We start from the raw sequence: 15,081 nt of genomic DNA on the forward strand, positions 1-15,081 counted from the left end.
TCTATTGTTGTGCTGGGAAGAACAGTCTAATGCAGCTGAATTTGTAGGTGGGTCTATAGAAGTTCAACGGAGAATGGGACAAGTTCTTTGCTGAAATACTCGCACATGGGTATGCTCGGCGTTCTCCCAAATGGATCATTAGCTGCAGCGTGGCAGGTACTTCACATCAAATTATCGAAAATGTCAACGCTCTTCCTACAAAGAATATGCGGTCGCCACTGCTCTGAGAGAATTAATTGAGCTTGTGGGCAGGGTTCAGAAGATTGGTGGGAGGGTGGGAGCAAACAGGGAATCTATTGGGCTATCTCCAATGATGCGGGTTTGTCTTGGGGACCGCATGAAGTCCTCGCACCACCAACTGATCAGCTCCCTCTCTGGGGTCCTGTTCTGCATGTTGAGGCAAGGACAGCACATGTGCAGTGACTGCCTCTTGTGCTTTCTTGTTCGCAAAATGCAGTGCTTGAAGCCCCGTCAGCTCTCCCATCAGGCTAACCTACCTGATGAGATCTATATCTGGTGGCAGGATGATTGCGTCTACCTGATTTACGCCGTGTCACGAAAACAGTGCTGGTGGCAAGGAGAGGGAGGTATGCATTGGGCATGTGGTGGAGACATCTTTCTGAAGAGATCGTTTGACTCTGGAAGGACTTGGCACAAACCCAAGGTGGGCAGGGTGGGCGTAGTACTTATGCAGGCTGTGGGCAGAGGCCATCCTGATCGAACACTGTACTCATTCTCTTTGCCCCATCAGGTTGTGTATTCTTTCGATGAGGAGGGTGGCATTGCCAAGATGATCGCAAATAAATTGATGGTGAACTCAAAAGGCCAGTTGTTGCTACCGTTTTGGAGGGAAATGGGGGGCCAACCGGAGTGCAATCAGCGGGCGGCCTTGCACGGCATGCCTGGACTGCTCGTATCTAATGATAAGGTGAGTTTTCTATACGCGAGAGCAATACATGGACATAAATACCGTTTGCTCCTTCTAATTCTGCAAGAGCTCATGATGTAGGAGCTCATCATTTTCTAATCACGATGTTGTGATCAGGGGGAGTCTTGGACGGTGATCAACATTACTATCGACCCAAGGGAAGTTCCTACATGGCTGATAGAGGGGGCGCTAACCAAGGGGAATCACAATGCCATGTACATCCTCCTGTTCCGAACGAGTGCTGGCCATATTTACAGCAGTGAGTCCCATGATGACGGCATGCACTGGACAGCAGCTAAAAGGACGCAGCTTCCCAACCCCAACTCCAAGGTAAGCTTCCTGCTAGTGCATTAGTCTTTTGGTCTGAAGTATCACTATACAGTGTGAGAAATTTTGTGCTCAGCATGCTGCGAAAGTGACCAGCAGGGTCGTGGCAGCACATTGTCCATGCATTGATGCTGATCTTGGGCATTCCAGGTGGATGTTATATCAATACCGAAGGATGTTCTGCTTCTGGCATACAATGACAACATGGAGGCATCGCGATCAACATTGGCCTTAGCAACCTCAATAGACGGTGGAGACACTTGGTCACGCCGCGCTGTGCTGGAGGCAGACAGACGCGGATCTTTTCATTATCCTTCAATCCTTCTCCTCTCCAGCCAGGTGCAGCTCTGCAGGAAAGAAGATGACCAATGCATGATTGTCTTATTATGACTGTCAGTCTAACAGACTTAGCTGTGGTCAATCTCATGCTTACTGTTATCCTGTCCTGGTGCAGGACAAAATAGTTGTCATCTACTCTGTGGACTTCCTCCCTCAGGCAGTAGCTCAGAAAGGCAGCGACTTCTCTGACTGGTCAAGCAGTCTACCATCAATACCGCATGACATGGGTAGCATTGTGAATTGCCAACATAGAAATGACTCCTCTAAATGCAAGGCTAGGAGCAGTGCAATTGCTGAGACAGGTGACACCAGTTCACCGCACATACATTCTGGCACTTCATCAATTGCCTCAAGCCAAAGCACATTTGCGTCTTCATTTGAGGCCTGGGGTCGGGTGTCTCTGGGTATGCGTGTTGCTGTCATCTCTGCATCAGACTTTGACAGCGTAGGTCATTGTCAGGCAGCTGATACAAGCTGCAGCAGTGAAGCCTGACACTAATCTTGTGTGATGATCCAGACTTTCGGTCATGATGTGTGTCTTGTGGCCAATATCTGCTTTCATTCTTCGTGATCCTGGAGCTGTTGAAGCTCAGACGGAGGATCTCTGATGTGCCCCTGTGTTGCTCCTTTGCATGCCATTACTATCGTACATGCCACATGTACATTGCAACAAGGCAGGCATAGAGTGTAAGGCATCAGCTAGCTTGAAAGTCAATCTGCAGCGGAAGAAGAAGGGAAGGGGCATGAGGGGTGAATTTCCTGTAGAAGAGCATCTCTACATATGCATGTCTGCACATGCCACGATTCGATCCCAGAAAATGAGAGTAGACTTACAGTCATTCAACGCCATTAAACTGGTGCGATTTCTGTTGCCATGACCCAGATCTGCTTGCAAGTAAATCCTCAGGTGTGTGCGCTTGTTTGACAGTGGCGTGAAGGCATGCATATAGAGTGGTGCAATATCGATGATGCCAAATAAAGACATGCATATAGAGTTGCCAATCATAAGCTGAGTTAAGCTAGCAATTTGATTAGAATCCCAGCATTTATAGTGACCAGTTCCTAAGGACAAATGCCATCAACATTCCAAGTGGAGTACCAATTGCATAGCCGAGGGTGCCCACAAGAAGAGCTGGGGTGACCATTTTTGACCAACCTCTCGATGTGCACATTGCAACTGCAGTAGCTGGACCGCCAATTGCAGCATTGGATGCCGTTAATAATGCCTGCAGTGCATGAGAAGGTCACGCTAATGCTGTTAAAGACCTCCAGGTCTGTGCAGAAGAGTGCACGTGCAACCTTCATGTGAATTTCGTATCTCTGACACAGGAGGGCGTTAGGCTAAGCGCTGAACACAAAAATAAGAACGAATGACAGGCAGGCAGGCAGGCACACACTGGCAGCTTGATGACAACCAAAATGCCTATCAGTCTTTGGACGTTCATTGCAGCAGAAAATCTTTTGAGACTGACCTGTCTTGGAAGCTGGAATATATTTCCAAGAGAAAGAAGAAGCGAAAGGTGCACAGAAAGCTGTACGGCGATGAACAAGGAAAGCCACCCGCAGTCTTTGAGAGAGCTTGGTGAGCCAGCTGAGGCTCCAATTGTGACAAAAAATATGAGCATGAGAGCTTCGGCCAGCTCCTCAGATCCTACACATATGGCATTCGACTAGCTGGATTCTGGCGCATAACAGTCAAGAAAAGCCGTACAAGTATTGTGACGCGTACAAGAGTGATGGTGACGATGCATCAATGCATAGGCCGAATGTCACCTGCAAAAATGGCGCTGATTGAGCCCGTATATATGTTGCTCCACAGTGCTGCTGCATATGCGATGCATGAAGCTACCAGGGCTGAAAATGCCAGGTTGCAGGTTGGCATGCCTAGCATGCCTGCAGCCCACCTGCCGCAACTGCAAGAGAAAGCCGCGCAAGCCAGGCTGAATGCAATGTTGCTTGACACTCCAGGTTCTGCAGCAGAATTGCATCATCAGCCTTCAACACAATGGCACAACTTCTGCCTGATCATTGCAATTGTTGGACAAACACAAATAATTACCCACAAAGACATGGCTTTGCAAATCATTGATGGTCAAGTTGCGGTTGCAAAAGAGCCCACCTGCACGTGATGAGGAAAATTGTTGCGCCTTCTCCTCCTGACTTCTTGACTCAAGTTCCGCTGGGATGGTGCCAAGAACTCCCAAGTAACAAGCCATGATTGTAATATCTGCAGCAGCATTGCTTGAATCTGGCGGTTCAGAGGCCAGTGGCACAAGACTCAAGATAATGCTGAATATATAGGCAATGGTAGATGAGACCTGATACTTGCAGGAACCGGATGCCAGCTTACCTGCTGTCATTGCTGCAACAAGGGATGAACCAGACACTCCCAGGCCCGCAGCAATTGCTGAGAAATTAATAGATCCACCAATATATGATCCGCACAAACAGGCAGCAACCTGTGCACAGAAAAGCTTCAATAGACACCATGCATTCCTTCTCAGCTTGACAAGGACTAGCACGAGATGCCAGTGGGATGTAGAGCTCCTCTGGTGGCAATATCACCTTCCAACCGTCGACTCCTAGCTTCTGCCCCAGCAGGGCAAAGGCAACAAAGGTACCTGCAACGGATGCAAATGTCGCCAAACAAAATGCTACAGTAGTCGTCCTGGCCACTTTGAACAGCCTGTACTAAACACGCAACAATGACCAACTGCTTTTGGAAGAAGGGGTCATGCTTAGGGAAGGGAGCGAAAGGATGGAGAACATTAGCGCACTCTGTCAGGTTCGCTTCAAGCAGGAGCAGGGCAGCTGCCAGAGGCATAAGAATCTCCCACACCATGGCAAACACAGGGCTCTGCATGGGCAGAAGGCCTGCGATCGGGTCTCAATTCAGACATGTCCACAATGGGGGATCAAGATCGGCGAAAATGGAAATAGATGTCAACGTGCCTGTTGAGCTGCAGGCCATCCCAGCAATGATCGCCAGCACTGGGCCACCTACAGATCTCCCAACGCCACTCTCCTGTGCAATCTGCAGGTGGCATGGTAGCGTGGTATTGTCCTAGCCAATCTGAGCAAGTAGCTGAGGCGTTGTTGCAATCCTCAATAAAAGGGCAGGCAGAGACTACTTATCCGACAACACTGGTATAGGTCTTGCCTGCGCCATCCCGCCGCATATTGCAAGGCCCGTCCAGACCTCAATAGGCTGAATGAGAGCAGCCAAGGGTTGTAATCGACGACATTGGTAGCCAGTAAAATTGCGGTGACCTGGTCTCCTTTGCAAAGATCTGAATTGACATGGAGGTGGACTAGGCACTGCTTGTGCAGCTCTGTTGCTCGACAACAGTGCCACGGCAGATGTGGAGGCCATCCAGCCTATTTATATAGGTTGATTCTGCCCAATGCAAAGAAGAAAGAGACCAATCCACTGCGGGGAACCCAGGTGATGCCCATCTGGAATGCTGAGATGGAGGGGGCAGCGGCAACCCCAACACCTTAAACGTAGGATTCGACATGTAACCTGCAAACCACAAGATCAAACATTGCACGACGCAATGCTTGCACAAGCTGAGATCCGCATTCGATTCGGCATTTCTATAAACTCGATGCATCAGATCCCTTTTTCTGGTTTGTATCTTACTCGACAGTAATGCATGTTCTGCCTAGATCAGACCTCAAGAAGATTCTTAAAGTTCCGATCTACCTCACTGAAATAAATTCGATGCTTCGAACTGTTTTTTGAGGTCTATCTATCCTGCTGACGTCACCAGTCAGCCATGCACATGTTTCCAAGGAAAGTCAACCTCATCCGTAAGAGCGTATCCCCGCTCTTCCTCTAGTAAACCGAACCTTCAAAAGTCTGCTAGATTGGTCACGAGAAGCAAAACTCCGAGTCTGAAAAGAAATTCCTAAAGAAACGAAGACCCTCAGGGCCGTCATCACGGCACAGCACACCGTGTGCTTCGGCGGCAAGAAGATGTTCACTTGCAATTGCAAGTGGAATTGAGAGAGCAGCAGCCACATCACTGGAGGTGAGAGGACGGCCCAAGCCTTGCAAGCCAGTAAGACCTTGTAGCTGGGCGCACATCTGCATGGGCAACATGATGAGCATGATGCTGTTCTTGATGGCACAGCAAACACAGAAATTGCTATTGCGAAATACTGGCATGCACCCCCTTTTCCTTCATACAGCAAGGAAGCTCACCTGTTCATCTGTGTGAGAACTGGATTGCACCACCAAGACCCCAGAGGCAAATTGGCGGAAGCTGAGCTTGGAGGTTGTGGTAGGGAAGAGCTTCACAGCGGTCAGGATATCATCAGGAGATATGAGCTCTGCGCCCCTTGCCCGGTTGAACAGGCAATATGTGTCCGGGAGCGGCATCATACCCCCAGCCTTCTCAATGCGGGGTGTAAGGAAATCTGCCAACTGCAACAAACAGAATGTAAATGACCTTGCGTGAGCAGAGCACCCTGTAGATTGACACTGCAACTCAAATGCGATGCTGGAACCTGCCGGGCTCGATCAGGGGATGCTGAAGCTCCCTGCATTGCAGCCCGCACCTGCCGGGATAACTCGCGGTGGTAAAGAGCGCCAGCAGATGCTTTTGTGACAGGTGACGCAATGCCCATGCTGATGAGCTCTGCCTCCATGTCTGCATCCATCCAATCCGTGCCCTCAGATGTACCAGCCCTCTCTGCAAGCGCTTGCCTGAATCGCTCCGCCAGCTGCACCATGTCCCCTGCCTTCGCCATGAGACCCCTCAGGTCTGCAAACGCCTGCTCCAGCGTCCTGCTGGCCAGTCATAGCAGCTGATTGCTAATTGAGCAAAAAGCATGTGATTCTTGCCTTTCGCTGTGCATCTCATTCATGAAACACCCAAAGCATGCCCAGTTATGGAAAGCTTATGGGATGAACAAAATCAAAGTGCTTCAATCCAAAATTTGCTGCCGTAACCATGCCTGTCTGTGGTGGCAGCCAGCTGTTCCTCTCGTCTTAAGATGCCTGCCACTCCAGCACTCTGTGTTGAGAACGCGGCATGACGCTGCATGCTCTGTGGCGCAGCCTCCGTCCTCTGCTCTTGCTCGATGAGCCAATTTGCGGCCTCCTCCACCCCTGCTCACATGTGGCATGCCCTCAAGCATATCAATTAGCTGGTACAATCAGGCCTCGGCTCTCCATTGAGCCAGGTCAGTGTCACCTCCCAGTTCCATGGGGTCAAGTTGCATTGAGTAGGGTATATACCTGTATTGTGTGTTGCTGCCACAGCTCTCAGACTGCTATCACGGGCAAAGCGCATGCATATAAGTTGTTCAACAAGCGACTGACTCGCTAGAGAGTCCTGCAGGGGTGAAAAAGTGCCTGCACCAGTCTGCACAGAAAGGATATATCCCGGTGAGTCTCTGTGGGATACAATATCATAAACCTCCTGTGCAATCTTGATGTCAGTGTTGTGCTCCGCACCGTAAATGCTGGTGATGCGCTCTGTGCTTCCGTCTGCCTGGATGGGGTGTCCCATGCGCGACGAGAAAGAGCAACAAGCAGTTCTTCCACCAAGTGTGTCAAGGATTGCCTGCTCGTTAATTTCACCTGGGGCACACTCCCATTTTTCATCCCTCTGCAAGCCTGTGCTGTGTGACACATCAGAGTTTCCACATTTGTACCCACACAAGTGGAGGTTCACCTGTTCAGACTGCTGGCCACCCGGTCTTGGGCAGCCTTGTCCATCACACAGCACATGCATGCAAAGCTTGAGCGCTGCAAAAACATGAGATGCTCGCAATGATGCTTCTGTCACAGACGCTAGAGGAATCCTGCATGATCTGCCAGGAAGGCTGGATGCATCCACCCAAATTAGATAATGGCTCGACAGGACTGCATATCCGCCGGAGTACCTCTCTGCAAAACATCCTGGGACACCTCCCGGCTCTGTAAATTGCAGATCGACCTGCATCCAGATCAGGATCTGTGAATGATATCTGTGCGGTACACACAAGCGAACCTAAGGATGTGACCTGCGTACCTGATCCACAATAAGCAGCTCGACCTCACCCTGGCCTGAAAAAACCGGTCTCCCACTGTCGCTTAAGACAGCATTTTCAAGGATCATGGCAATTCAAGCGCTAGGTGACAATCTCGCTGCTGCATGGGAGACAGATCAGTGGCACGATTTTGACGCAGGCGAAAGAGCACATATCTCGTCGTCTCTTCTTTCCCTTCATATCATGAATTTCGTTCTTTGTTCGCATTCTTCTCCGAGGAGTTCTCGGATCTCGTCCAGACCTTCCCCAAAATTACTCAGTATCAGTCATGCATGCACATGTCCAAAGCCCAGGAGAACAGGAACAATTCCCTGAGGATACCGGTGTTGCGATCATTGCAGCACACCGAACTGTGCATAGTCAAGACTGGAAATCGCTGCTGTCAAAGGGCTCACCCTTTTCCGATCACTTCTTGATCACCTGGGATCGGGCACCCTCTTCCTGGCAGTCGCTTGTTTTCAATCAAGATCGGCACACCACTTCTTTGTGCACTTCTTTGTGCATTCATTGAATTCTGAAAGAGCTCCGAACGACTGTCATTACCTTGCACAATATTTTGCAAACCTGTCGTAGACAATCTTTAGAGATAGGATGGAAGTGAAGTACGAAGGATGCGATGAAACATTTCTTCAAGGAAAAATGCTTGTGCTACCAGCTGAGGGCATCGGCAATGTTGGCCAACTTGCGGTGAGGAGGAGGATAGAACGCTTCTCCTTGGGGTTGTAAGTTTCTGTGGGGAATTACTGACGCTGGGCTGTCTGCAGGTGGATTTGATCATCCACAACGCGCATTTGAAATGCATGGGGAGCCTGAGAGCCCACCACAGTGTGCTCCCATGCGTAGGAAACAATCCTTTTGCTGCCTCAGGCAGCATCTCCTCTGAGCTCCAAATCTTTGGAGAGTCTGATGCAACGTTCGTTGTCCTGCAACAGCGAGGGCCCATTGCCTTGGGCAGGTGATTACACAATCTCCCAGATGTCGAGGGCTTGTCAACTTTACTTCAGCTTGTGCGTTTGCTTGTCCCTTCTTGCTGCCGCTTCCGCTTCTGCCTGAGTGTTTGATCTTGCAGGCAAGCCACATTCGCCACCGCCCTCGCCAATTTCATCCAAGCGGTAGGATTTGGGAAGGTGAGGTCTTTTAATCATGTCTCACGCGTCAAAATATTCTGGGTGCTGATGTCCACATGGTAATTTGGTGCTTCAATGCTTTGTTGATCTACACTTGTGGATCAGGTCCTGATGCTTGGGAGCCTAGCTTCTGTTGAGGGAATGGGGCCAATCCACACTTCTGCATCAAAGATCAAGTGCTCATGTCCAGAGGCGTACAATTTGGCTGCATCGTCCTGGCAGGAGCTTGAGGTGGCCCCTCCTCCACATTGATTTTACTGCAAGATTCCTGGACAGCACTGGAGGAGCCAGTGTCAAACTCATTGTGTCCTTCATATACAGGACATGGATCCACACAAAGGCACCCCGTATGAAGACCAGCACCTTTCCCCTTTCCCTTTCTTCCGGGCAGCAAAAGCGCGCAGCTTGCCTGTATGTCTTCTCCTCATCCCTGTGAATGAGGTGAGACAAGCTTATCCCGTCATCATTCATGATATGTCATATTTGCCTGACCTTTGAAGATCTGCCTGAAAGCCTGCATGATGAAGGTTAGACACTACCAGAGTAGAGCATGTTGTGACTTGCTCGGAAAAGAACAGCTCTTTTCTCTGACCACTTGTTGAGCTGCTGCCTTCTTGCTCATGCAGGGTGATAATCTAATGGATTCCAAGGTGTTGGCCTCTGCGGCGGCAGACATACTAAAAAGGTGCATGAGCAGTCACCCCAGGATGGGTGATGGGATGGGATGGAATGTGCCTCCTTCCTGGGTCGTCTTTGGACAACAGCGAGTGGTTTATTAATGAAAGAGGACCTCTGGAAAACTTGAGTGAAGAGTGCAGAATACATGCAATCTGCTTCAGAAGCAAAACAGTGATGCCGGTAGACCCCATCATCATTGAATGGACTCGATTGGAAGTCCAGGATGCTGAGAATATCACACTGTCACAGTGGTCTTCAGTGGTAGCCTGACCCACTGAGGCAGGAGGCTACCTCGGAGGCCACGCAGGTTGCAGCTACATCGTGTGATCCCAGGCCGGTTAGAGGTCTAGTGGCAAACAACAGTTGTGGGATGCGTGTCTGTAGTATTGAAACATTTTATCAGCTGAATGCCAGTACACAACTTGCAGTGGCAACTTGTTGCATGATGTCATACTATGTACTATAGGCTCTAGTTGATGCTATCATGCAGTGCAAGTACCTGCATATCTAGCATGCTGCAATTGCGCAGTACGAATGCGCTAAAGGAAACTCAGGACGTGAAGTCGCGGGCTGTGCTTGAAGTCCTGTGTAATACGGATGGAGGAGGATCTGACAAAATTTTCGAATTCGAAGTTGCCGCGGATGTGTTGGACAGCGGCGTGCCCTCACACCTTAGGGTTCGAGAGGGAACGCCTCCTGCCACCCGAAATAGAATTCGAGTTGGGCAACAACCGAGATGTATGCAAATTGCTGCTCGTCTGCAAGATGACCTGTCCGGTAAACTACTTTTTACCTTCTAATACCTAAGCTGTGCTCCTAAGCTGGCGGCTTTGTTGTCTGTGCAATACTTCAGATCAGTGGAAGCGAGGGGAGATTGCTGGAGACGAAGCGTTGCAACGAGGAATCAGAATGACGCTAACAGTTGATGACATAAAAAAGTTGAAAGTACAGGTGACCGTCCAAACTCGTGTGACCGTGTCCTTGATATGTTTCATCAGTAAATTTCTCAAAGCAATCAACTCAGGTTCTGCAGTGTCTTTCCTACAGGAACTACGAGACGAATTGCAAAAGCGAAATTTGGATACCGGTGGACTGAAAGCGGCCCTGACAGAACGTTTGGAGGAGGCAGTGAAGGCTGACACACTTGCAGAACCTGATGCTGAACAAAACTCCACAGCCACGCTGACAAACGGATCTGCTTCTGGACAACCTGCAGTGGAGGCTCCTGCTGAAGAGAAGGTGGGTCACCTGCTTTGTCATATCATCAATCAGTCGTTTGCCTGAGTATGGGTCATACTATGTGATATACTATGTGATATATTTGCAGGTCAACGAAGGTCCGGCAGAGGCAGCAGCACAGACAGGAAAAATTGTTTTTGAAGATTCAAGTACTGCTGAATTGGAGAAGCGCAAAGCTCGGGCTGCTCGCTTTGGTGTGCCTCTCAACACGTCAGAAGACAAGAAGAAGGACCTGCGGGCGCAAAGGTGATGCATCCCAGGCCTCCTGGATATGAGCGCCTGTGAGGTAGTGGGGTACCAAGAGTTTTTAATCCATTCAATGTTGTGCCCACAGATTTGGCATCGCTGAGAATGCTGCGCCGGAGAAAAGGAAAGCCAGTGAGCCTATCGTGTCCAGCAAGGCAGCCTCAGAGGTGAGTATTTCTGTGGCAACTTTGCTGGACTGGCCACATTGGCTGCATTTGTTTACTCAACAGCCCTCTATAGAGCACTGTTATTGCGCAGGAGGAACTCGCTGCACTGCTTGAGAAGAAGAAGGCAAGAGCCGCTCGCTTCAATGTTCCCCTGGTGACCACTGGTAAAGAGGTATGCTGGAAACCTCACACTCACCATGCAAATTCTCTAATATTGGGTGTCCATTTATGTGACTGATCCTTCATGCAATGCTACAGGAGCAAGTTCGGCTAAAGGCTCGAGCTGAGCGGTTCAAGGTCCAAGTTCAAAGTGCACCTGGCGCAGAGGCTCCTTCTGCAAAAGACACACCTAAGACTGCCGCTGCAGCTGAGTTTGAGGCAAAAAAGAAGGTGTGATTATATAGAAATGGGATGTGCAAGTTTATGCAAGCTAGGCAGCTAAAATCTGATCCGTCTGCCTCGCTGCTTGCAGGACAGGGCTGAACGCTTCAAGGTAGCGGCATGAACTTCAGCCATGTTGATCTATCAAGCAGGAGTTTGCTGAGCAGCAAGAGAGATTTGACAGTCATGCATCTCCAACATGAAAGTCAGAGTCTGCAGCTCCCAAGCCATTAGTTGACCACCATGAAAATTTGATTGTGTCAACAGGGACGATTGTTGTCTTGAATTGTGTTGGGCAAGTAACACCAGCAGTTGCCTTGATGAAAACGATATTTAATATCATGTCCCAGCAATCATGAACTGCCGACAGGTCTGGACCATGCTACCATGAATAACTGTGTGAATGGAAGAAAAGGTACTCTATACTGACGGTGGCAAGGCCTAAGCACTAATAAGTAACAAATGCAATGTAACTTTGTGTTGTACAGGAACCATGTGGCCGCATTGGCGTGCATGACAGTCACTCTAGGCCTGAGTCTCATGACACACAAGCACGTGACTCAAGACACATGCATGCAGACAGTGAAAGAAGACAAGACTAGCAGAGACCTTTGTGGCAGCTGATCATCATGGATGATCCATCAGTAGTGCCTTTGCATGTGATACCGTGCCTAGAACGGGCCCTCAAGATTCTGCTGCACCCAGAGCTCGTTCTGGTTGTCGCTGCCGCGGAACTCGCCCTCTTCCTCCATTGCCAAGCGCACATACTCAGTACGCGCAAAGCGATCCCAGTCGGTCAGCGTTGGGTCCTCACGTTCCTGCATGCAATCAAGGTGCCAAAGGATCGCCTGTGGCCTCCCTCTGCATGCAGGTTTCTATGACATCTGCCCAGTGCAGGCTCCAGCACCCCCGCAGCCGCTTACAAAGATTCAATGTATGATGGTGATGATTTCGCAGCGACGTGTTTCGCAAAGGCTCCCACTGCCAGCAGACAGGACGAATGCAGTACTGATACGAATGACTCCAACCTGGAATCTGCCAGAAGATCAAGAGCACACCTGGCGAACCACGAAGGGGTCTCGTGTCTCAAAGGCAATGAACTTGTTGAGGTTGAAGAGGATGTTGAAGAGGATGCCGGCCAAACTCTTCTGTCGCTTAAGGTCCTGCAGCGTGAACACGCCCTCTGCCTCTGGCTGCACCATGTCGTGCATCTGACACAGCACGTCCTCGAAAAGAACGGGCTCCTGGCTCAGACACTCCATGCGGTGAAGCTGCTCCTCATAGAAGTACTGTTACAGAAAGCACGGTGCCTTAGCAGTCCTGTGGCTACAAAAAAGCCATCGACATGAAACTTTGAGGCAACAGCGTTCTTTCCTGGGAATGCAGCATACCAGCATCTCATTGGCTCGCAGGCAGCCGTCGCAGTCCAGGTCAATGCACTTGAACCAGTAGTCTAGACTAATGTTATTTGTCTTATCCTCCTCGCTAAGAATAAAATACACAAAGTCCTCGTATCCCATCTTACCCTCAACCTTGCTGGCAAAAGGGCGGGCTGCCTTCAATACACAACATTACCAAGTCAATCGGGCAGAGTTGCATACAACTACAAGGAGCAGCTCTGCACCATGCCAACAGGTTTGTACTTTCCTTCAATGCAGATCAAGTCAGGTGAGTGCTCAAGACCCCGTGCAGGTACTGCACAAGTCAATGTCAGAACGAAACTGCCATCTGACCTGGGAGAAGATGCGATCAACAATGCGGTAAGTCAAAGAATGATTTCCATATCGCAACAAGTCTTCCTTGCAGATAAAGAAGTCATGGTCGGCGTCCAGCTCCCAGAACTGAGTGAATGCACAGCAGACATGTGATCAAACCCAGTATGCGAAGCACACATATGCCTCTCTATAGTGTAAACACAGTACCTAATAGACCTGCCACAGATTGGAAAGTAAGCCTGCCGCACCTTGCAGTAGATCACATAAAAATGCTCGTAAGAAAAGTACTTGAGCACTTTGTTGACATCATCCTCTTTGTCCAACAGTATGAGTGCACTCAGGAGATCTCCCCTGGCAAAAGGTATCAGATCGTTAGCACGATGCAAACACATAAAAGCAACGCCTCATGAGCAACCATATTTACCTTTTCAGGTCTCGCAATGTGATCCGTCCCAGTCCAGATCTGTCGAGGTTGTAAAAAATGCGCAGGATAACCGTCTCCGCATATCGCTCCTGGAACTCGGGAGTGTCTTGCAGAAACTCTAGCCCTGGATGACTCAACAAGATCCCTGCCAGCATGTGCTTGAGATCCGACTGCACCACATAGTCGCATCCCCCCGTGCGCAGGATGTCGAACATCCTCACCACTGGCTCAACCTGCAAAGCACTCAATCCTTGGGGCCACATGGCACCACAGCACAAGACATACTAGAGCAGACCTGGCAACTCGTTCTTGTGATCCAGGAACGGACCAGACACCAAACCGTGCCTCTTGAAGCCGTACCTGCATTACGTTCTGCTGCACAATATAGGATCGCACAGCATGCACTGGGACAGTGGATGCTCCGGGCTGTGCGAATTTGTAGAAAAGAGGATATGCCAGGGCAGTTGGCAGCTGGAACACCTGGAAAAGCCAACCCAGTCAGCACCTTCTTCAATGCTCTGCCTGATCAAGGAATAATCCTTACGCCCCGCAAACAGCATGGGTCAGGTTCTCAATGGCCTACGGGACTCACCTCCTTTATGATGTCTTTGACATGAGGGATCGTGAACCCGTCTGGGGGAGGCGAAGCAAAGCAATGGTCCAGCTTGTTCTGCATGTCTCTCTGCACCATGTCTGGTATGCGCGGGCCCCCGGGGAAAAAGAACTGAGGAATCTCTGCGACGTCCTTCGACTGCGGGATCATCAGTGAGGACTTGCATAATTTGCTCGAGAGATTAAGACAGGGATGTTCCATGGCTCTGTTTGCATCAGTCTCGTGCTCCCATTCCCTCTGAGTGAAGCCATAATACCTGTTTCTGGAGAACAGAAGCGGAGGGCGGCCTGGTCGGTGAACTCTCTGAGCGCGGGGACTGCGCCTTCTGCGGTGAGAGAGGGGGCTGCACGACGGAAAACAATGCCTGCTGTCAGCCGCGGGAAAAAAAAAGGGGATAAATGTAGTAATATAGCCTGTGACTTTCTCGGAGGAAGTCACAGGCTGCGAGAGGGGCCTCACAATGGAAATCGCGAAGAGGGCTGTGGCAGAAGGTGGTGAAAGTGGGGAGCTCGGCACTGGCACCGATGGCGGTGTGTATGAACCCACACGGCCATTCTTTGCGTCATCGAGCAGCGACAGGACCTGTGACCACCAGGTGAGGGTCAGCAAAGGCTGGCCTTGTCATCCAGATGTGACACTTCAGCAGACCCACATTGCAGGACAGGAGGCTGTACACTGATTATCAGATCATGCTTAAAGAGGAGTACCGGCACAGCAACCATTAAAACTTGACAAAGAAGTTTACCAGTTTCTGTGTCTCCTGAAGAGAAAGCCAATGCAAAAAAAGGTTGTCTAACTTTAACTTTGAACAAGGAAAGCGTGCATGGACAGTGTCACCAAGGGGTGCAGAAAATT

General features: G+C 49.9%; 2 protein-coding genes across 2 annotated transcripts; one reads left to right on the top strand and one right to left on the bottom strand.

The window, feature by feature from the left end:
• Positions 1-10,196: 10,196 nt before the first annotated feature.
• On the top strand, positions 10,197-12,156 carry COCSUDRAFT_65502 (hypothetical protein). Its single transcript, XM_005649229.1, has 7 exons — positions 10,197-10,392; positions 10,489-10,680; positions 10,769-10,926; positions 11,015-11,093; positions 11,185-11,265; positions 11,352-11,483; positions 11,566-12,156. The coding sequence occupies exons 1-7, from the start codon at positions 10,351-10,353 to the stop codon at positions 11,596-11,598; spliced, it is 717 nt and encodes a 238-aa protein (XP_005649286.1). The 5' UTR covers positions 10,197-10,350; the 3' UTR covers positions 11,599-12,156.
• COCSUDRAFT_13997 (phosphatase 2A regulatory subunit B) lies at positions 12,146-13,876 on the bottom strand (the record flags this gene model as incomplete). The annotated part of the gene is made up of 6 exons (XM_005649230.1): positions 12,146-12,292; positions 12,533-12,763; positions 12,866-13,030; positions 13,208-13,315; positions 13,438-13,540; positions 13,614-13,876. 6 exons carry the CDS (start codon positions 13,874-13,876, stop codon positions 12,146-12,148), a joined length of 1,017 nt encoding a protein of 338 aa, XP_005649287.1.
• Positions 13,877-15,081: the final 1,205 nt, after the last annotated feature.

This window comes from Coccomyxa subellipsoidea (genome assembly GCF_000258705.1).
Source record: "Coccomyxa subellipsoidea C-169, whole genome shotgun sequence".
Classification (NCBI taxonomy): Eukaryota; Viridiplantae; Chlorophyta; class Trebouxiophyceae; family Coccomyxaceae; genus Coccomyxa; species Coccomyxa subellipsoidea.

Bases quoted from the DNA above. Each gene is read 5' to 3' on its own strand.
- COCSUDRAFT_65502 (XM_005649229.1), top strand. From the start codon at position 10,351: ATGACGCTAACAGTTGATGACATAAAAAAGTTGAAAGTACAG. The intron at 11,266-11,351 runs GTATGCTGGAAA...GCAATGCTACAG, and splicing joins TGGTGACCACTGGTAAAGAG to GAGCAAGTTCGGCTAAAGGC. The intron at 11,484-11,565 runs GTGTGATTATAT...CGCTGCTTGCAG, and splicing joins AGTTTGAGGCAAAAAAGAAG to GACAGGGCTGAACGCTTCAA.